Source organism: Thermobia domestica, chromosome 16, assembly GCF_964235325.1.
Source record: "Thermobia domestica chromosome 16, izTheDome1.hap1.1, whole genome shotgun sequence".
In the NCBI taxonomy this organism is placed as follows: domain Eukaryota; kingdom Metazoa; phylum Arthropoda; class Insecta; order Zygentoma; family Lepismatidae; genus Thermobia; species Thermobia domestica.
The window spans coordinates 70,782,051-70,804,946 of record NC_137469.1 but is presented as its reverse complement, the minus strand read 5'-3'; the positions used below and the strand labels follow the sequence as shown (position 1 = coordinate 70,804,946).

The 22,896-nt window shown below is 33.5% G+C and overlaps 1 protein-coding gene across 1 annotated transcript in view; it reads right to left on the bottom strand.

The window, feature by feature from the left end:
* Positions 1–18,957, bottom strand: part of LOC145673144 (growth arrest and DNA damage-inducible protein GADD45 alpha-like) — a 91,311-nt gene extending 72,354 nt beyond the window's left edge. Inside the window, exon 1 of the mRNA XM_081742564.1 lies at positions 18,641–18,957. Within this exon, the coding sequence (XP_081598690.1) occupies positions 18,641–18,726 (86 nt within the window). The 5' untranslated portion in view covers positions 18,727–18,957. The remainder of the gene's footprint in view (positions 1–18,640) is intronic.
* Positions 18,958–22,896: the final 3,939 nt, after the last annotated feature.

Genomic DNA, 22,896 nt, shown 5'->3' with positions numbered 1-22,896 from the left:
ATTCAGACAGTTGTATCCAGGAATTAGTACATAAGATGAATGAACATTCTTCTTTTAGCTTGTAGAAATAAAATATAAATTTTTACACAAATATGACTTACTTCTAGAGCCGCCACTGGACCTTATTAACATAAATATTTTTAAAAAGTGGGACGACCTTGTATCGTTTGCTCTAATCCTCATTTGGCCTAATAAACTATCTCGCGATAGGTATGATAGCTAGATGGTGAGATTACTTTATGCCCATCATTTTAGGTGAAATAAGGACCATTGCTTTCACTAATTCTCGTTTCACCTAAACTGCTGATGATGAAAGAAATTGAGAGATATTACAAGTCCCTCGAAATTAAAATTACCTTGATTTTCCCTAAATTCAGCTTTCAATTGGCCTTCGAACCAATCAGAAGCAAGTATTTCCTACTTATATTGACCTCACGGTTTTATGGGAAAATCAACTTTTAATAAACTTTTCACAAAAATCAAAAGTAAAAATAATATTGACAGGGGGAAGGGATCAATATCATCAATACGAATAGTATATCAATTTCCCAATTCTTCATACGCGGTAATCGGGAAGGGCCGCGGTGGCTTAGTGGTAGAGCGTTCACCTCTGGTGCTTGGGGTCCCGGGTTCGATCCCAGCCTCCGCCAAGTGAACTTTGTGGTGGACAAACACCGTGTGTGTGGGTTTTCTCGGGGTTCTCCCGTTTCCTCCCACTTTCTTCATTCCACCATTTCATTCGTTATTCATCATCACCGTCTCCGTTAGCCTAACTGGCATATCCGTGGGACGTAAAACTCAAAGATTTAATTTCATTTTTCGGTAATGGGAAATTTTCTTTTGTATTTGTCTATCAGTTTTATTTCTGCGACAGCCACTTTAGAAGTAACAAGGCTTAGGTAAATAATAATAATAATAATAATAATAATAATAATAATAATAATAATAATAATAATAATAATAATAATAATATCCTTATTACGCCTAAAACGGTGGAAATGAATTTACCTACCTTAATTGTATGAGATAATTGATTGGGCAAAACGATGCATCACGGTATTGAACATACGGAGAGGGATAAACAGAATTATACAACCAATAGGCTTAATCAAATTACTTACACTTCGTAAGTGTAAGATGTCGTTAAAATCACTTTTACAAAATATGTAATTTGGCGTTTATTTTAATTGAGCGATTTGGTGGGAACCACAGCTCCTCAAATAAATAAAATTGATGCTGGAGCTGAGCCCCTCGAGTTCTCCCCGAATGTAATTCCTGTATGGGTGATGTAGCTATTAAGATGTGCAATCATTATGGCGATACGTTACAATACTAAAGATTATTTTACATTGTTAGTGATTAGACTCAGCACTAAGTAAACTTTTTAAAGATCTAGTATTTTAAGTTTATTTATTTATTTATACCACAAAATTATCAATGTAGCCTTAAAGCAATGACTTATTTTATTTAGTTTGTAATATTCTTTTTTAATTCTAGGCGAATAAAATATGATTTTGTCGTGATAAAAATTGGGAATATTACCTATGTATATTCATGAACATGCATTTCTCATTATTACATGCATTCAAAAAATAACTTGTTTAGTAATTTTAAGATTATATATGATACATATGTTACTGACAATTCAAGGTTTGAACATAAAAAAAGCATAAATAGATATTTTTTTTCAAGTGTAAGGACGTTCTGACCTTGTATAACAGAAATATAAATTCATTCCTTAACATGTTTTAAGATAATAAAATAATAATCATATATGTTAAGTTACCTATATAATGATATAGGTTAGTAATAATATAGAAGGTTTATTGCCGCAAAAACAAAAAAAAGTAAGTCTGTCAATGTATTCTATCTTCGCCCCAGGTAAGCCAGTTAAGATTTTTTTTTTGTTAATAAAATGCCATATGTATTATAGTATGAGATTTTAGTAGATTTTGTAGTATGCCGGTTCGTCCGAGCAGGTTGTTAAAATATTTTAGATTCACGAAACCGGTTGTTAAAATTGTCTCTCTTCACCTCCAAATTCAATATTTATGAAAGAAGAGTAATTTTCTAGTGCTAGTTTTGAAAATTAATATTTAAAATGTCAATATAAAGATGGTATATCATTAATCCTAGTCACTATTATTAGTATCACTGGAATAAATAATAATAATAATAATAATAATAATAATAATAATAATAATAATAATAATAATAATAATAATAATAATCCTAGAACCTTTCGTTAAATGATTTTAATAACATCACTGTGCACACCCTGTGCCTATTTCGCATAAGCAAAGTATCTCGCATGTATTAAATGTCATGTCTATTTTATTATCATATTTGGTAACATGTATGTACTATTTATAATGAAGTTCCTAGCTGTGTAGTTTTCTCATTATGCTATTAACATATTACACAATTATTACACTTAATTTTACACACTTATTACAAGCAGCGGTGAATCTAGCCCGGGACACCAAGGCCTAACCATCCTCTAGTTTTTTTGACTGACAAAAATAATTTTAAGTTATTATTTATACATTTTTGAAAATTTACTATAAACTCATTTTTTACTTATCATAGTCTGGGTTCTGGCTCCCCCCAGTTTTTATCTTCTAGATCCTTCCCTAATCACAAGCACTGTACTTATTGTTTACACCAAAAAATGTTTACATTTTTTTGAGTAAACTCAAATAAACTAAATACTATGGTTAAGCGCTCGAATTAAATTGATACCTCCATAAATCTTAATGTTCTATGAAATCTTACTTGGGAGAGTGAACAAACTATTCCATATTCTGAATACAATTGCTAGAACATTCTTCTTAAAAACTTAGAAATACTGAATTTCCTACCAATAGGCCACGAGGAGCTTGTTTCTCCTCAAGACCCCTCGTGACGCCCTACAGAATGTAGCTTCTAATGTATATATAAACAAATACACATGCATGTGCTACATACAGGGCAGTGTGGTTGTCCATTTAGAAGAAGCTGTTGTTATATTTAATGCTTTATTCTGATTTTTTTTTTTTTGCATTATTGTTAAACTAATTATGGTTGTATTATTTATATTAATTTGATTATTCTCATCAATCAGGGGAAGCGGCACTTGTATAGCTTCCACATACGTGAGAAATCTTCGATCAGCAATTCTGGATTGATTACACATAGGTTTCCAGTCTTCGTTACCCTCGGCCAGACTTTCAATTTCTTTATATGTATCTTCTCTTTCTTACATCTTGTGTTATTTGGTTCGCATACTTCAGTCGCGAATTTGGGAGGGATATTTTTTGTCCGCTTAGTCCCCGTACAGCAACATTTAAATTAAAAATTAAATAATAATAATAATAATAATAATAATAATAATAATAATAATAATAATAATAATAATAATAATAATAATAATAATAATCTACTTCTATATAGTTTAAAGCGTATTGTGCGAGTCCTCTATAATATGATTCACGTGCACTGCCGGACATGACAAAAATTAGTATTAGCTTTTTACAATATTGATTATAATTTGAGAATTATATCGTGGTTAATTGGTTAGCGTACGCGTCTTTCGCGTAGGAGACCCGGGCTCGATTACCGGCGGGAGTTCATGTGATTCGAAGCTCATGTTAATAAAGTGTAGGTCCACGTCTCATATAGCCTCGCTGTTGGAAGGGAAGCTAAACTGAAAATCACATGTAACTATCGGAATTTGAGATTTTTTTTTAAAAAAAAAGAAATATTTTTATGCCGATCTTGGCAACAAGTTTAAAATCGATACTATAAATAGTTTATTTCAATTATTTATTATTACTATTATTACTTTATAAGAAAGTTTGTTGTTACATTGTTGTGTATTTAAGAAACTTTTCTACGCTCTCATTACTTTTTTCCCCTCTTGTTTTTCGAATGAACTCATAACAACAATATAACAATTTTGGAAAGTGTGCCACATAATAGCTACTTAAGAAAATTACATTATGTTAACTACATATTAGTCACAAGTACGTAGAATGTGCGTAAAGACGTACGTTGTTTCACTGTCAGGAAAAGACAAGATAACAATAGATAAGTTACAATCTCTTAGTTAACTGTGTAATTCGCTACATAGTTTACAGTACATACATATTTTTTTTTCAATATGAAGTAAAACTACGAATTATTATCGCCAATGAACGAAACATATACATGAACGAAAACTACGCGCAAGAACTAAGCCACAAGAATTCATTCTGTTCAGATCAATGAATCAATGTTATCTATTCATTGATTCATGTCTAATTTTTAAAGAATATTATAACCAAGAAAGAATTAAACATGAAGAGGTAATCATAACTTTAGGCTAGATATCAATAACCTCATTGTGTTGTGCCATTTGGCTACTGTCATACCTACAGTATATTTCATTATACGAGGAATCGTCAAAAAGTTCCCTAAATTTTGTTGTAGCTCTTTATTACAACAATATAAGAACTCATTTACTTAATCACTTTCAAAGCTGTTATCTTCGGAACACTCAAGAATCTCAGTGATCCTGCGATTGCTGGAAACATCGGCGAAAGTCCTCTTTTGGTATCTTACGAAGTTCAGCTGTCGCGTTCGTTTTGATCTTTTCTTTGATGGATACCTTTGGAGACCATTTTTAGCTTTTGGGCAGAGCCAAACATCTTTATTTTTAAGGCTAGCAGAGTCTCTGAAGCCCCATTTGCACATGAACGTGATGGTTGAGCGTTCCTCCGTTCAGCTACACCGTATTCGTACACTGCTTGTTATAAGATGTGTTGACACTTGTTAGATTAATAATTATGCAATCTAAGTAAGGACTATACTGTACAATATTCATTGTCATTGAGATTGCAACACAAATGCTAAAACTACAACGTTCCGAAAACTTTTTGACTGTCCTTAGTATAATTCAGTACCAATTTCTTCTTAATAAATGGTTTGATTACCGTTCATTATCAACTTTTGATTTTACAAAAAAAGCATTTTTCTCGAATTTATATCACGTAGGCTAGATGAATTTGTTCAATGGGATCCATTGATTGATATATGACTCATCTTTGGACATTTTTTTTAACAAACACTAATAATTTGTAAATCTTTAATGCAATAGGTTATTATTTTTACTCAGGGGAAGCAACACTTCCAGATTCCACAGCTTCCATGCACGCTAAGACCCTGGAAATAGTGTGAAGTATCTGTGTATTTATAGTGACATGACTGTGAGATAACTGTGTAAACTTTTAACTTACTTCGCCAAATTCAATTATTTTATTAAATTACGACTATGTTCTACAGAATCATGAACTCCTTAAAATCCATCGGAACAAAACTTCTATTAAGATTGTACATTTCCAGACAGTTTCTGTAATCACATATTTGTTAATAAACACGACTAGTTTCGTTCTTGCCTTTCCGCATACCTTTCCGCACAGTCTGATACTTCCCCATTCATTGAACTCCAGACTTATCATTTTGCAACCAAACAAAACCACGGAGGACACATTAACAGGGGCATTCGACACACGGTTAGGATAGGTGCAGGATCGACGAAAGAAGCGGATCACACCATTGGAGAACAACACCTCCATAACTCAAGAATACCATTCTGTTGGTTTATCACCGTAGATACATTGAGCTTGATATAAGATTAGTGGGATGAAGGTGTAGAAGCCCCTGGAAATAGTATTACTGGTCCATTAATGAGGAGACATCTTCTTGTTGAGTAATAGCTTCAGTAGGAGAGAGATGTGTTTTATTATAGGATTAGATAGCGTTTGTTAAGCTTTTTTACTATGCAGATGAGTACCAATGTTAGACCGAATTTCTATAAAGGACTCGGAACATTTCTTCCGACCTAGGCGCTGAAAACTAGACGCCCGGTAACAGAAATCCAATTTGACACATATTTCTCATGTTTTGCCCTTAAATTGTTATAAAACTGTCTATATATATATATATATATATATATATATATATATATATATAAAGTACAATTTGAACAGTAACTTTATTGCTTTTGGAATAATAACGTTGTCAGATTCTGAAAATATTCTTCTTACTTCATATGGTTCTTACTGAATACTTTAAAACTAGTCTCTATTTTCCCATCGGCATGCTAAAAGTAATTCGCTTCAAATTTGAGTATTTCTGGCCCCATGTTGGATTGTTTATCTGGAAGCAACAAAATTTCGCTAACTTTAAAATAAAACCACCGCTACTCATATCATAGAACAAATATATCCACTATAGGGAATACTTGTAATTTCAACGGAATTAAATATACGTATTTGAGGTTCAAAAGGTAGAGTGGAAACTGAACTTTATCACAAATCCAGAATAGAAAAATGAAAACTACTGCAAGGTGAAAACTGGGAACAGTAACATCAAGAAAAGCTAAGCGCCAGACTCAGATTTCCACTTGTCATAGCGACCTTGTACCTGCAATTTTTGAACCCTGTATGGTAATGAAATAGTTTTAAATAACGCTAATATTGGCCATAAGATAATTGATTTGGATTGAATAAATTAAACTATATTATTATTCTGAAAAATATTCAAATTCATATCCATATCCATGATTATTATTTTATTTAGTTAAAAAAAAAGCCAGTGAGTGAAATGGAAATGTTAGGGAAACAATGTCGCATCATGGTATTGTGTAAGACAAATCAAAATTTTCATGTGATTGAATGACTATTAGGGAAGAAAAAAACATTAACCTTGGTAATCATGGCCAATATTCACTGAAATTATGTACTTGCCCTCCAAAACACCAAGGAGGCAACCTTGATTGGACTTCAACGGAACAAATTGGCATGCGAGTAACGCATTACGCAGGAAATGCCGCGTTGTAGAATAGAAAGTTTTACCTGTTGTGTTTATGTGAGTGCTCATTCTTTCTGAAGCCTATTTTTCCTTCCGGTTTTGCACAAGTTGGGTGCCACTACGAGACGAGACAAACGAAACCAGTATTGTTTTGTTACGCAGTGTCATCGAACCGTGCGGATAAATTAAACGCACCGTTACTTTTTTTCATGCATGTAGTATTAGAAAGAGAATGTGGTCGTTATACGCACTTCTTTTTTGCGAGAAAGTTAACTGTCTGCATGCAATGACATGATAAAAGATTTTGAGAAAAAAAAATATAATGACATTATGCAGGTGATTGCGTCATAATTTCTATTTAGTGGCATATCAGTGGTGGACAGTGTAGGATGCCAATTAACAGGAGCAGTGGCGTACGCAAAAGAAGGATTCCTGATTTTCAAGTTCCCTTCAAGATATTAGAAAAAATAGACATAGATAGATGATATTTTTAAGGATTTAGCGTCTCTTTCTACGCCGAGGCTATATGAGACATGAACCTACAGCTTAACGTGAGATTTGAACCACATGAGTTCCCGCCGGGAATCGAAGGAAAACTAAACATTTACTATGTTAAGATAAACATGTACTATATGGCTCGTTCAGTGCACAAGGAAATCAAGTATACGTTTGGTCATTTCGGGTACATACGCACAAAAATAATGTTTTTTTTTTTCTGAAACAATATGAATTTGGATCCTTGAACTCTCCTCTTGACGAAATTCTGTGTAGATACGTTACTGAATAGAATCAATATTGCCTATGCATTTAATGCTCTTAATATTGCAGTGGTCTTATGATCAAACCTATTACCCTATAAAGATTATAACTGCAAGCAAATTATAAAGAAGTATTTTAATTTGACGAGTGACAAAGAGCAATGAAAAGGTAAAAAGTCGAGAAAACTTTTTGTTAACTTGTCATATGTGATTCACTGATAAGAGTATGTGTGTCACCAGGTGCGGATCCAAGGGAGGGCTATAGGGGCTATAGCCCCCATGACGCTCAGGTATACACTGGATAAAATGGGCTTCAATCCTGCTTTACACTGGATAAAGCGGCAAACTATGGTTTAGCTCCTCCCTTGATCATATCCTGGATCCGACACTGGGTGTCACTGTTAGGATAAATCAGACACTACAGATACAATCTGTTACTCAGCACTATATGTTTTTACACATACAGTGAGAACACAAATGCAGTGAGAAACAATGTGTTGCAGCAAATAAGCTATCAATTATTATTAGCAATAAATTACTCTTTACCGCCATAAAAATTTATTTTTCTTGATTATCTCGAAAACTATGCATGAGAATTTAAGCTCAAACAACTCATTTTGTTGATATGGCTCGATCAGAGCACAAGAAAATTAAGAGTAAATCCACGTGTGGTCATTTTGAATATATATCATTTTTAGTTCTCTATCTGAAGTTGCTTTCAGAGGAGGACCGCAACCAGCCTCAGATGTTTGGGAGGGGGGCATGAATATGTTAGGGGGGGCAAGTCATTAAAAATTGTCCTACAAATTGTTTTTTTTTTTCTTTTTTGTATTAATAATAGCATTTTGTATTGAGGTCTGGAGGGGCCAAGAAAAGTTTAGGGGGACAGTCCCCCTAGCCCCCATCTGGTTGCGGGCCTGTTTCAGAGAATGAAAGATTCATGTCCAGATATTGTAAATAACTCTTATAATGTAAAACAACAGTGTTCATTTTTTATATACTTAAGCATACTGCACAAACTTAATGTTAATTTTTCTCAGAACTTTGAAAATAAATGAAATCTTTTAGTTTAACGTCCCACGACTATGCTCTTTAGCTTAAGGGAGACAATGAGTAAGGTAAGTGAATGATTGTGGAAAAATTGGTGGAAGGAAACGGGACTACCCTGAGAAAACCCATGGACACAATGTTGTCCACCATAAACTTACCTGGCCGGGGAACGAACCAGAAACCCCACATATTTGGACGGGCATCGAACCAGGGACCCAACTCACCAGAGGTAAGCGCTTGCGCTCTACCACTGAGCCTCCGTGCTCTCTCTAACAATTTTGGTAACTGAACTTGATTCTCTTGTGCTCTGAATGTTTCTATATATATGTATCAACTTTGGACAATTAATATTAAAAATTAAACAAAAATGAAGTCTTGAATATTGACCACCATTTTGGACTATATCACATTTTGACTATACGGGTTATTGGCGTCTTTGAAAATCTTGTTAAGGTTAAACTTTAGTATCAGTTTCATATTAATAAATGGTGTAGTTATCGTACAGCATAAATTTTTGGGGATTACAAAATAATTCCTTTTTTTACTTTCTCGAAAACTACGCATGAGGATTTACACTAAGCCGTATCCTTTTGTTTAGCTTAATGATACCTATATAATTTCATCTTAACGACATTTTTTCGTTAAACGCTACCAGTATTCGCTTAGAAATGTGGTGTTGGAGGAAGATAGAGAAGATAAAAAAAATGGACAGAGAGAGAAACAAACGAAGATGTTTTAAAACGGATATTGACAAAAGATGACTCTTTTAGCCAGCCATCTTCCGTAGAAAGGTCATTTCGATTGGACACATCTTACGAAGAAATTGTCTTTTTCATCCAGCTATAGAAGGAAAGATGGAAGGAAAGCGAGGAATAGGAAGAAGAAAAACACAACTGATCAATGATTTGAAGAATAGAAGAAAATACTGGTAATTAAAAGAGGAAGCTGAAGATCGAGAAAAGTGGAACAAACATTTCCAGGCCCAAATCTAAAATTGAAAAAACTCATTAGCCCCAGGACCTGAACCCAGAATACATAATAATAATAATAATAATAATAATAATAATAATAATAATAATAATAATAATAATAATAATAATAATAATAATAATAATAATAATAATAATAATAATCGCAAAGAATATTGTATTATTATTATTATTATTATTATTATTATTATTATTATTATTATTATTATTATTATTATTATTATTATTAAAATAGCCCACCTCCTTGTTTGTTTTACCTCCTTGTAAGTATATATTTTAAGGTCCTTTGTTTGTCTTTTAACATGCTTTTGTTAAACGGAACAATAACTCTCCTTATTTAAGAGAAATGATATTGTTAGTCTGCTACTGAAAATAAGTTTGGAACGAAAGCGTATTAATAACGTGGTAGTTATGCTCATACTCACCACATTATACCATGTTGCATTAGTAAACACAAGGTTAAGAAATATATACATGTCTCTGATTCTTTTTCGTACTTGCTTTTCAAGTATATAAATAATAACCATGTTTATCAGGAAGAGCGTAAATTTATATTCATTTCTTAATTATTATAGTATTTTTTTTTAATTCCCAAGGATTTACTTAACCTTGGTTTAAATTATGAAAATTCACACACAATTCTGATTAAATCCAGACATGATTAGATAACAACACTCCAGATAAAGATAATGATAAGCGCCATTGTGTGCTTCGTAACCATAGACTCGATGAATAATAATAATAATAATAATAATAATTGCTACCTTTTTGTTGTTGTACAGTTATCAGCAAAAGGATATAATTATTCTTATCTTTCAGGTATGTTTATTATTTCGAGATGGTATAAGGATTCCTATTCCATGGATGTTCCTTCCTTCAAAATGACATAACGGTTACTATTCCAGGCATGTTCATTCCTTCGAGATGGTATAAGGATTCCTATTCCATGGATGTTCCTTCCTTCAAAATGACACAACGATTACTATTCCAGGCATGTTTATTCCTTCGAGATGGTATAAGCATTCCTATTTCAGGCATGATATTTCCTGGGAATCGAACCCAGGACACGTGCTTTGAAACCAACCAAACACGTTAGGTAATAGACCACGAAGAAGCGCACACAATTTATTTTTGCATCAAATATCGTACTCCAATCTTTGTTTCCAAGGATCTTCAATCTCAGTTCTTCTATGTGTCACCAAACAACTTTCATGACCATACAATACAACAGACAGAAAGGGTTGTTACAACCTTAAAATGATGAGAAACCTCTTTTTCTTTACTTCTATTTTTAGAAGATAGAAACAATAATATAAAAGAAAAATCAAATTCACAAGACATAATTTTAATGCCTAGCAGAAACCAAGGAATAAAAAGAAAAAGGACATATCTTACGCCACAAAACCTCATATTATGTAATATTTCTTATTTAAGTAGCTCATAAAATAATTATTATTTTATGTCGCTGTATTTATGAGACATTGATATAGGTCAATAACAAGCTATGGTCACAGTTGCTTACGCTAGCAGGCTAATATTGTTTGTAACTTGAATAACAGTTTGACAGTAGGTGTAACTAACTTGTGTCTGTTACGAGCTTGACTTTTGCCTTAAAAAAAAAAAAAAAAAAAAAAAAAAAGTATATGGTGCTTTTGTTTAGCCAATTAGTTAGCGCGTTGGCTTTGGTTCACACAATCATGAATTCGATTTCGGGTGCAAGCAAAGATTGTTCTCGGTATTGATCCTGCATCGTGAGGCAATTAGAGAGCTACTTATAAGCAAGAGGCAGCAAACTCCAATTTTGGAAGCCAAAAAATTCTACAATGCTCACAGAGTTTAACGAAAAGGCATGAACAAAAATGAACTATATATCAATTGATAGATCTTATTAAGCTGAACCAAATGGTATATTCTACGTGAGTGCAAGGGCGCCCATCAGGGAGGGCAAGGTGGGGCGCTCGCCCCCCCTAGAGGAAATTGTACTTAAGAATATCGAAAATCCAATAGAATTTTTACACTAGTTACAGCAAAATCTGAAACTATTTTTGAAACGTTGCTTATACTTGCCCCCCCCCCTTGGAAACCACAACATGGGCGCCCTTGCGTGAGTGTAAATTGAAGAATCCAGCGAACATCGAAAACGACAGAGCAAACTCCTGGACTACACCAGACCAGTTTGCCAGTCATATGAATGCCTTTACTTGGGCCATGAAGAGACGAGTGTTTCAGTGTTGCCAACACGAGATAGGTAAAGTTCGCGTGTCTTTCTGTATTTAAGTTCTACCTTGATCCTTATATAAGTGCATTAAGGCATGTTGTCTTAGTGGAGATGCTGGGTGCTGGATACTTTGAGTCTGTAATTCTCAGAACGAGAGAAAACTAATGGGAAATGTTTGTTTCGTCTAGTAAGAAACGTATCATTTTACACAGAAATGAATAAACTATAGAATACTAAATTTAATTTAATTAGATAACTGAAGTCGCAAGAATTTCATATCTAGTTTTGCTTCAGTTCAAAAATTATCTACAACGTTCAGTTACAAAGGAGAGCAAAGCATAATTTGGGGCAAGCAAAGTCTGCTGTAGCACTTCCTTGGTTACAGGCCTGATTCGTACATACATTTCTGCACTTTGTTTTGCTTTTAAACTTGGAGTGAAGTTACGACACGTTCTGAATAATTTAATGCAGGCTTGAATGGACTATTACTGTATACTTAACCAAATTGAGGTCACAGTAGCAGTACTTATACCGGTATATTTTCTACCTGCATATCTACAGATAGTGAATGCTAGAAGTCAATTCACTTTACGGTATTTTTCCTTCTTAGAATTTCTCAATATTTAACAATCAATTCAGAAGGAAATGGAGAAAATCTGGCTTAGGATAAGGAGAGACGGAAAGCAGTAATTGAGAGTTTCGTTGAGGAATTGCTCATAACCCCTCCCCCCAAAAAGAAGAAAAACAATTGACAACTAAGGACTAAGATAACGTAAACGATTTCTATTAATGCACTGAAGTATGTCGATTATGAACTATGTAAGTGCATTAATCCCAGATGCTTTCTACTCCATGAAATATTAGGTAATAAGAAAAATGTAGCAAAGAGTGTATGTAACTCACTATCACGTGGGTTACAAATATTTTGAATGCATAATTTCTTCATATTAAGCAAAGTATTGTCACTGCAGTAATATATATATATATATATATATATATATATATATATATATATATATATATATATATATATATATATATATATATATATATATATATATATATATATGTATGTATACGTGTGTGTGTATTAAAAATTATATTGGGAGGTACCTTCCTTTGCCTACCCTCAATGGTGTCTTCCTCTTCTGGCTCATGATCCTTCAGCATATTGCAGCACATTTTTGATCTTATAGGCTATTATCTTTAGTTAGAACAGAAATTCCTGTTCTGTCTAATCTTCGTAAAAAGGGATATTTACATTTCAGGAAAATTTAACAGTAATTATTTTTCCAACAATTGCAGTTGCTATCATTGTTATCATTGCTATCATTGCTGGGTTTTTGTCTATCATTTCAACGTTCTTAAAATTAAATTAATAAGATTTTGTTTATCATTTCAGCGTTCTTGAAATTATATTAGCAATATGGACGATCATTAATTCACTACGAGTATAATTACGCAATGTCTACTGGCAAGGGCGCCGATTTCTCTGTAAATTTGGAGGGAGGGAGCATTCAGAGTAGAAGGTATATATATATATCAAGATTTTAAGACAAGTTGCAGTCAAATTATGCCAAATATTGTATATTCAGAAATACAATAGGGGACCCACATGAGCTTAGGGGACCCACATTGCGTTTATTCCATAAAAGGAAATAGATCTATCTTCTGAAACGATGTGAAAGAAACCAGTAAGCTTTTTTCGTATCAAACTACTAGAGTTTCAAATTTTGCTCACCTATTCGCAATTCAATAATGACACAGACACACACACACACACACACACACATATATATATATATATATATATATATATATATATATATATATATATATATATATATATATATATATATATATATATATATATATATATATATATATATATATATATATATATAGAGAGAGAGAGAGAGAGAGAGAGAGAGAGAGAGAGAAAGAGAGAGAGAGAGAGAGATCCATGTATTCGTGTATTCTTCTAACGTGGTTCAAATCAAATATTCCGATTTGGGAAGAGAGACAATGCTCTCGGTCAATTGCATACTATACCATTTATTTATTTTTTCGGAAAGTGAAGATCTAAGCAAAATTACTGATCAATGAAAAAAGTTAAATTCTATGTCTCCCAGTTTAAAACGCAATTGCAAAAATTGCATGATATACGAAAATTAAGAGACCTTGAAAGCAAGCTCAACTGTCGAAAAAATAATTACAGTTAAGTTTCCCTGAAATGTAAATACTTTTTGTTGTTGCAAAGATTAGGGAGAACAGGAATTCCTGGTCTGTCTTAACGTAAGATAGGATTTAAAATGTGCTACGAAGTGCTTTAAGGTCATTAAGCAGAAGAGGAATTAAGAACAGGAAGAAATCCCCTCAATATATATATTTTAAAATTTAAAAATAAGATAAAAAGTAATGTGATCAATATCTCATAGAATTACATGGCAAAACATTTGATCTATATGGACTTTTCTAAACTCACTTTTATGATAGTCTGTATCTATATGTATATAATTTAAAACTTAGGAAGGGGCTGGAGTCTAAGAACTACGTTTTGAACGTGTTTATCATGAACTCTTTTTGCTGGTTTCTCAGATATAAGTGAGAATTACAATAATGTTGAACGTGGCTAGAGAATAAACATTTTGAAGCAATAATAATAATAATAATAATAATAATAATAATAATAATAATAATAATAATAATAATAATAATAATAATAATAATAATAATAATAATAATAATAATACTTTTGGCAATTTGCAAAGAGAACAAGGGCTACAAATAACTCATTTTAAATAAATGCGAAGTAAAGAACGGACTAAAATTTTCCGTAGAATACTGTGAGTACAGTTTGTCATAATAAATTTACTTGTATAATTGGTATTACAAGCAGAGTCGTCCTCCGGGGATGGGGCAAGTTGAATTATAATTATTCGTCCCAAGCACGTATCATACAAGAAGTTAGGTATTTCAGACAAAAGTAACAGGTTTACTATTTGTACTGTAATTCATTCTTAGGATTCAAAATATTTAGAAATAAAGAACTGCCATTTTGCAAGACATCTTTACGACTATATACCACTGTCACGAAATGTATTCACAGTGGAATAGCACTTTCATTGATGTGAAAAAGTCAAAGTTAGCGAAAATAATTTACGTATGGTGGCTGGATATGAAATTGTTATCTACAATATTGACCCTGCAATTTACTTTCGCTCCAGATTCCGCAAATCGACAGGACGGCCATGATTATTTTGATAGTTACACAAACATTTGTCTTAGGATACATAATAAAGTTATAAAGAGCTATGAACAATTTCTCGGCAATGTGCATCACACGCTGTAATAAATGTGTTTATTTCCCATATAATAACTCTAATTTTCTTTCCTACTCTGTTATTTTCTCCATGTGCTTCATTATAAATTATTTTTCCGTTTATCATCAACCTACACATTTTTTAGACCAAATGATATAGATATTACACTCTGTATACCTAACATTTTATTTACTTCCAGACGTTCGTCTCCTATTCTCTGCCAATCTATTTTTAGAACATCTTATTTCAAGAGTTTGAGGGTGGTATATTGCTATCCCACTTACAACAAACAAAGGGACTTTCTAATTAAGTTAGCGGATAAAGCAGGACTCTTACTATATACTGTATATATATATATATATATATATATATATATATATATATATATATATATATATATATATATATATATATATATATATAAAAGAGAACGTACAATTCTTTGTCCGCTCATCACGCTAATACGGCTGAACCAATTTCTTTCATTTTTGGGGGGTTATTAGGATTTGGACCCTAGATGGTTTTTATCATATCACTTTAATTTTTAATTACCAGTGTCTTGAGATAATTGACCATTCAGGTGTCCACAAATCCTTTGTTAGTTCATCATAGGTAAAAATAAACGTATTTATATGCAACCCGCATGACCGTGTCACTCGGCGGGTTAACATAAATGACAGGCGATATACAGCGGAAAATAGCTTGAATCCTCTGTTTAAAATTTTTTAATTGATTTGCTTATTTTTACAGACACTTTTACAATATGCCAGCACCGGGATGACCGCAGCGAAGCGGGGCGGGTTAACATAAATGACAGGCGATATAATGTTAAGATTTACTGCAATCTTCTATGGTTTTTATCATATCACTTGAAAGCGAAAAAGTAAAAATTATCTAAGTAACAAAGTTTATTGCGTTCCGGGGTGACCGCAGCGAAGCGGGGTGAACGCTGCTAGTATATATATATATATATATATATATATATATATATATATATATAGAGAGAGAGAGAGAGAGAGAGAGAGAGAGAGAGAGAGAGAGAGATTCCCGGCCAAGTAAGTTTGGGGTGGAGAACATCGTGTTTGTGGGTTTTCTCGGGGAACTCCCGTTTCCTCCCAGTTTTCATTCCACTAATTCACTTCCTATAACCATAGTCTCCCTAGGCCTACCAAAAGTGCATAATCGTGGGACGTTAAACTGAAATATTTCATTTAATTTCTTTGTTGAAGTAATTAAGTGTATTTTCTGATTTATCGTATTCTCTAAAATATAAATTGTTTCTTAGCCGCCCTAAACTTACTGAAAGAAACAAACACTATACCGCCTCAAGCACTTAATTTACTAAACATAGCTCCAGATAGAGTTATAAAGCCATTTTCGTACACTGAATTGGTTAGTTAGGACTTTCAACCCGTTCAACATCAAGGTGACGTGACACATGGACTTACAGTTTAACGTAGGATCCGAACTGTATCAGGAACCGAACTAAAGTCCTCCGCGCCAAAGGTATGTATGTTAACTAAATATATAGCTACGAATAATGTTGATTACAAAGATTTCCCGTGGGGAAAATTTCAGTTTGGAACAGGTAGAACTAGTACTGCGAAAATACTGGCGACTCAAGTTGAACAAGATTGAAGATATGACCCGGAAGTATTTCGTAGCTCTGACAGGAATTCACCCATTTGGGCTACCCTTAAAATGATCTCAGGAAGTATGAGTGAAATATAGAATGGAATTTTGAAAGGAAATCGAACAAGATTCACCGCGTTCACCTGGTAACACTGACGTCAGAGAAAGAATCTTTAAAAATCATATTTAGGATGGCTGGCTGAAGATTTCTGAGCCGGAACCTCCCGAACAGGAATGCTAATAGTCCATTTACATCTTCTGGATAAATACAGGGTGGCGCAAAAGTAGGAATATAGTCCCGTACTGATCAACTCATTGCTTTTTATATCATTTCTTATTGTTATCCATCAGGTAGACTTAGTTTCTTTATTAATCGTTGTTAATTTTTTTAAAACTTACATCTTAAGCTAGAAACAGCCGAAGCAAATAAACCTATAAGCTAGAATGCTATACTTGATCAATCCAGGGTGTATAGCTACTTTTGGGCCACCCTGTATATTAATGAGTTGCAATTATCTACGTTTCTAAAATTCATAATCAAATATGTGGGGTACACGGCGGCTCAGTGATAGAGCGTTCCCATCTGTTGCGAGGGGTCCCTGGTTCGACCCCAGGCCATGTGAGTTTGTAATGGACAACATTGAGTCTGTGGAATTTCTTGGGGTTCTCTCTTTCCTCTAACACTCTCATTTTACCAAATTATTTCATAAGCATTCACTTGCATTTATCATCCGTCTCTTTAACCTAAACGCTATAAGCGTCGGATTTAAAACTAGAATTTTAGGAATGATAACAAAAATTCATCAAAAGATGCGATCTTGGTAGATAATTAGTTTCTGGATCAGGGGCCACAAAAGTTTCAAACGACCTTTTTTTTTTTTTAACGGAATAAGCACAACATACTGAGTTACGTGATAGATTGGGTTTGGCAACTCTAAATGTAGTTCTCCAGGTATAAGGCCTACAAGAAAAATTTTGACTAAAATATAGGCCTATTGCATCTTTTGATCCAAAAAGAATGTTTGAGAATTATATTCAGGATGGATAACTACAGATTTCTAGGCATGGGCGCCCGGTGCCCATGGTTCACGAAAATCTATAAAATTTCTTAAGATTTTCTTAATACAAATAACAAAAAATACCAAACGTAATATAACAACCAAGGAGATAAGCCTCCTAGGAAATTTTCTTCTGGCACACATGTTTCTGAGCCAAGATCTGAACAGGAATGCTAATAGCCCATTTACATCTTGTCAATAAATCTATTAATGAGTTGTAATTATTCACATTTCTAAAATTCATATTCAAATAGGTGAAGTGCAAGTTGTATCAGTGATAGAGCGCTCACATCTGGTGCGAAGGGTCACTGGTTCGATCCCATCCTAGGCCATGTGAGTTTGTGATGGACAACATCCTGTATGTGGATTTTCTCGGGGTTCTCTCTTTCCTCAAATATTCTTATTTTACCAATTTATTTTATATACATTCACTTTCATTAATCATCCGCTCTTTTAGCCTCAAAGCATAATTGTGGGATATAAAACTAAAAAGAAAAAAAAAATCATTTCAATCTTATTGTTTAATTAAACATAACTCTCTCAGTTTCTTGTTGGGCTACAAAATGGTCTTTACCCAGGGAATCCCCCAGGGAAACTATTTGCACCCCACGCGTATAGTAATATTTTATACTGTAATTAAGGAGTAAATAATAAAAAGGTATATTTAAAGTTACTATGTTTGATCGTGTCAGAAGACAAATAAAATTTTACCACAGAGCAATTTCTATAGAAACAATAAGCAGTAAGTTTAACGTCCTCTTTTTACTCATAGGCTACTTACCTATTATTTTTCATATTTCCGTTTTCTACATCCTCCAGTGTCATATTTGTCTCCTGGTCGTTTAGAGTATGCAGTTTGACAAACATTAAAATAGCACTCACTTATTATCACTAAATTACTTAACTTTTAAGAACAAAAATGGAAGGAAAATATTATTATTATTATATGACGCGAGAAGCGCGCACTGCAATAACAAAAAAGCAGATCGAAAGCACTTTCTTTTTGACACACGTCGTCCTATAACGCAACAGCACTTTACACTCTCCGACGAGTGCAGCCAACAGACTGTGAAACACAAGAATCTATTTCAGCTTTTGCGATCCTTGGTTTCACGAAAAGTTTTCAGGTCGAGGTTGCTCTCGCGCTTGTTAGTGATCTGCGCATGCGTAGTAAACACAACGCATCTGTATTTCAGTGTACACGTATATATATAAATTATACTTCTTTTATAACTTTTTTTTTTTAAATTTTCGATAAAGTCTCAATACGTTTATTATTACTACTTCTCAAATATACACTTAAAAAAAATACGATAATGTTTTATGTGTTCGCTTATACGCAATTGCTGAGTTTTGTTATTTTCCCGCATCTCAGCTTCTGCGAAATTGACGCCAATATTCATGGCTAATAAATAACGAGACAATTAAATCTGAGATTGCTAATGCTCTGGCTCAGATATACAATTTAAATGTTTGGTAAACTTAAATCATTCATATGATTCATTTAATCTGCAATAGGAATTACAATACAACTTTTAACGTTTTGGAGATATTACTGGGAATGAATAAAATTGATTATGGTGTTCTAAATCGAGATTATAAATTTTCTGCTATCACTTGGTTTTGTGCTGTAAACAGAATTTCCAGCGTGTACTAAATTCCACCAATAACATCTGTTTTGACAGAGTTATTGTTTTGATATTACTGATGTCAGTGGCGTATGCAGAATTTTGTCAGGAACGGGTGTTCATTTATTATGTAGCCAAAATCCACTGGTGAATACCTCTCACCTAAACAAATAAAAAAAAAGCCCATATGGACGGACATAAGACGAAAACAGCGTCGTTTCAAAGTTACGCGATGCCGAAAACGAGAAAAGTGTAACTTTGAGGCTGCCTAGTCCGAAAACTACAAGACATATTAAAGGCGGTTAAAGAAATATCAGAGGAACTAGTGTACTCTCTATATAAATATCCATGTTTCAGAGGTAGGTCATACCGGCGCAACGAATTTCATAGAGGGAGCTGGGGTATTGGAACCCTAATTTAAGCATGGATACGAAAAAAGACTATATGTTTTCATAGATCGGTTTATTAAGCTTTATGTCGTGTACATGAGTATTAGCTTTTATAAATTTCACATTATCACTAATTTTAATATCTGCAATTATGCAACCACACATAACACAAACAGACATCAAGCCAAAGAATTCGATAAACTGTTTAGCGAAGAGTGTAGGTTCAGTAGTTCAGAAGCATGTTACATTTATGTTTACAAAGTATGCACATGCATAAGAGCCAAAATGATCATGGAGAAATTATTAACAACAAAAACGAAAATAGCGTACTTAAGATGACACAGTAGATTCTATTAGTGTGAGTATGTAAACACAATCTAGAACGGTGTAAATGGAAAGAAACAAAAGCTTACATTTAATATCAGAATTTCTACTCTTAAGGTTCAGGAGTTTAGTGAATGTTAAAAGTGAATGACTACCCCTTTGGAATTCTAGTACATATTTTTAGGTACTAAACTAGTCTTCATTATTAGATTAAAAAAGAACCAATAAAGCTTTCTACTTCCGGTATCCTTTTTGTTTTTTCAAGTCTAAAAGCATTGTAGATCACGTTAGGTTTGGCTTCACGCCGTTCTGCATCGAGACATAGGGGTGATGACGTCATATTTTTAAAAAAATGTTAGACCTATTTTTATTATTTCTGCCGGACTTACTTTTGCACCTAAAAGATTGAAATTTTGCACAAACATTTAGTCTGCCGAGTAGTATTTATCAGATTTCTTTCAGATCTCTGCGTTAACACAGGGGTTCCAGAGGGGCAAAGAGTTAAAAAAGTTTTTTTTTTTTACCAAAATATCCTTTTTTCGCGATTTTCCTGCCTCAGATACATGATAGAGACATTTGAATGATACCCTTTGAAAGGATGTTCTATTTGGAAGAGAATGAGGTACGAACCATGATCTTAGAATAAATTGGGATTCTCAGGAAATTTTTACCTGAGACCCTAATTTGGGGGGGGGGGGTAGGCCTATATTTATTATTTTGTGGCGGGCTTAGTTTTGCACCTAGAAGACTGACTTTGCACATTCAGTTCACCGAGTCCACCTTGGCGACAGACTTATGCACTCGTGCCTTTTTTAGCGTTGGGGTAGAGGGATGTTTCCATTGTTTATTCATTTCCTGTATTTCTGGGTCATAAATATAAAAACAGCTTTCATCTATTGTCACTAGTCTTCCAAAAAAAAAAAAAAAAAAGTCCTCTTGATCCACCTCACAGCGATACAACATTTCTCTTGGAGCGTCCTAACGATTTCTCTTCTGGAAAGGTGTGAGCGTTAATAGCAAACACCGTGCTGACACTTTCTGAAGATGCAGCTAGTTGTAAATGATACTGCAGGCAGATCCGTAACTCATACCTATTCTACACATAATACTTTCAATGGTTATTCTCCTGTCCTCCATTATAATCTCAACATTCTTCATCAAGGCGGCATCATTAGTGAAAGATGGTCTTCCAGATCTAGTCGCGTTTCACTATAGTCATGTGTCCAGTCTGGAATTGCCGTTTACACTTGGATACCATCTCGTAGGATAGGCTTTCATCCCCTAGATTTCTTTCATCTCTTCGTGGATCTGCTTAGTTCATTGCCCCTGAAGATGGAGAAATTTAATGACACTCCGTGCCTCAAACTTGTCAATCATCTCACCTTCAGTGGTTTACCTGCAAAAAAGGGTCTAACGAGTTTAGAATTTGCATTGGTAACATACAAGAACCTAACTATAAAATGCATGCCAGAGGGAGTTCGTAGTTCATTAAATCTTAGGTGATACCAAACACTTTTTGATACCTTCATATTTCTACCCATAAGGAAAATCTTCGTAAATTTATTCTGCAACCATGAACACAAATTTTATTCTTTCTAAGACACTATGAATGAATTTCGTGACGAAATAATTCCATATAAGTAGATAGGAAAACATCCAGAGCACGTACCATTGAACGCATATTATTAATCTGCACGTAATTATTTAGGCATGCGCCAGGGTAATAACAGCCCAGAGTGTCTTATTAAAGCAACGAAAGTTATATATATACAGTATATAACATAAACTTTATATATAATATAATTTATATAACTTATCTATAACCAATGTCATCATGATGATTCATGTGGGTGTACGGAGAAATAAGGAGTGTTTGTGAGGAGTATGACCTGCGGAAAGAAGTACTACTGAAAATAGGAACAATGGCAGTCTACACAAACACAACCAATCCACAATCCAACGATCCATTTCCAGTGTCTTGGCTAGTTGCGACGTCATCGACGATGACTTATTTCAATTCAACTGATAATATGTCTGTTGACTTTCACAAATTAGATGAGATATTGATCGATTTTATTGTAATTCAAATCCATATATGTTGAGTGTTAGTCTTTAGCGAATAAAATTCTACATCCCTAATTTTAGAATAACTCATTTATAATCCTACACACACACACACACAAAAGGGGTTTAAAATCTACAATATGGGTTATAGGTTAGCAGTTCAAAATCTAGCCATTTTTTGCTTAAAAAGGCTTATTTCTGAAGGCTATCTAGCCTATTTTCTTCAGAGATTGTTGGCAACACTGAATACTTCTATGATCGTGTATGAATGTTTCAATTTCTCTTGTTCAAAGAAGATTTTTGTTCAAATATCTTGAACAATATTCTTTTAAACAGGTAAATTAGAAATATTGAATGGTTTGGTTCAAACTTCCTTTGAGTGTACAAACGGCATTAGAACAGGACCGAGATTAAATATCTTAAACAAAACTATGAATTCAAGGCAAAAATGACGTCAGTATTGACACCTTTCTGATCAAATAGTCTTGAATCGAATAAGAATCTTGTCAACCCGCACAAACAGTATTAACTTCTAATACTGCTTGTAGACGATCCAAGAAAGCTTGAACAAGACTCTTGTTCAAGACCATTCCAGACTATTTGATGAAAAAGATGTCAGCACTGACGTCATT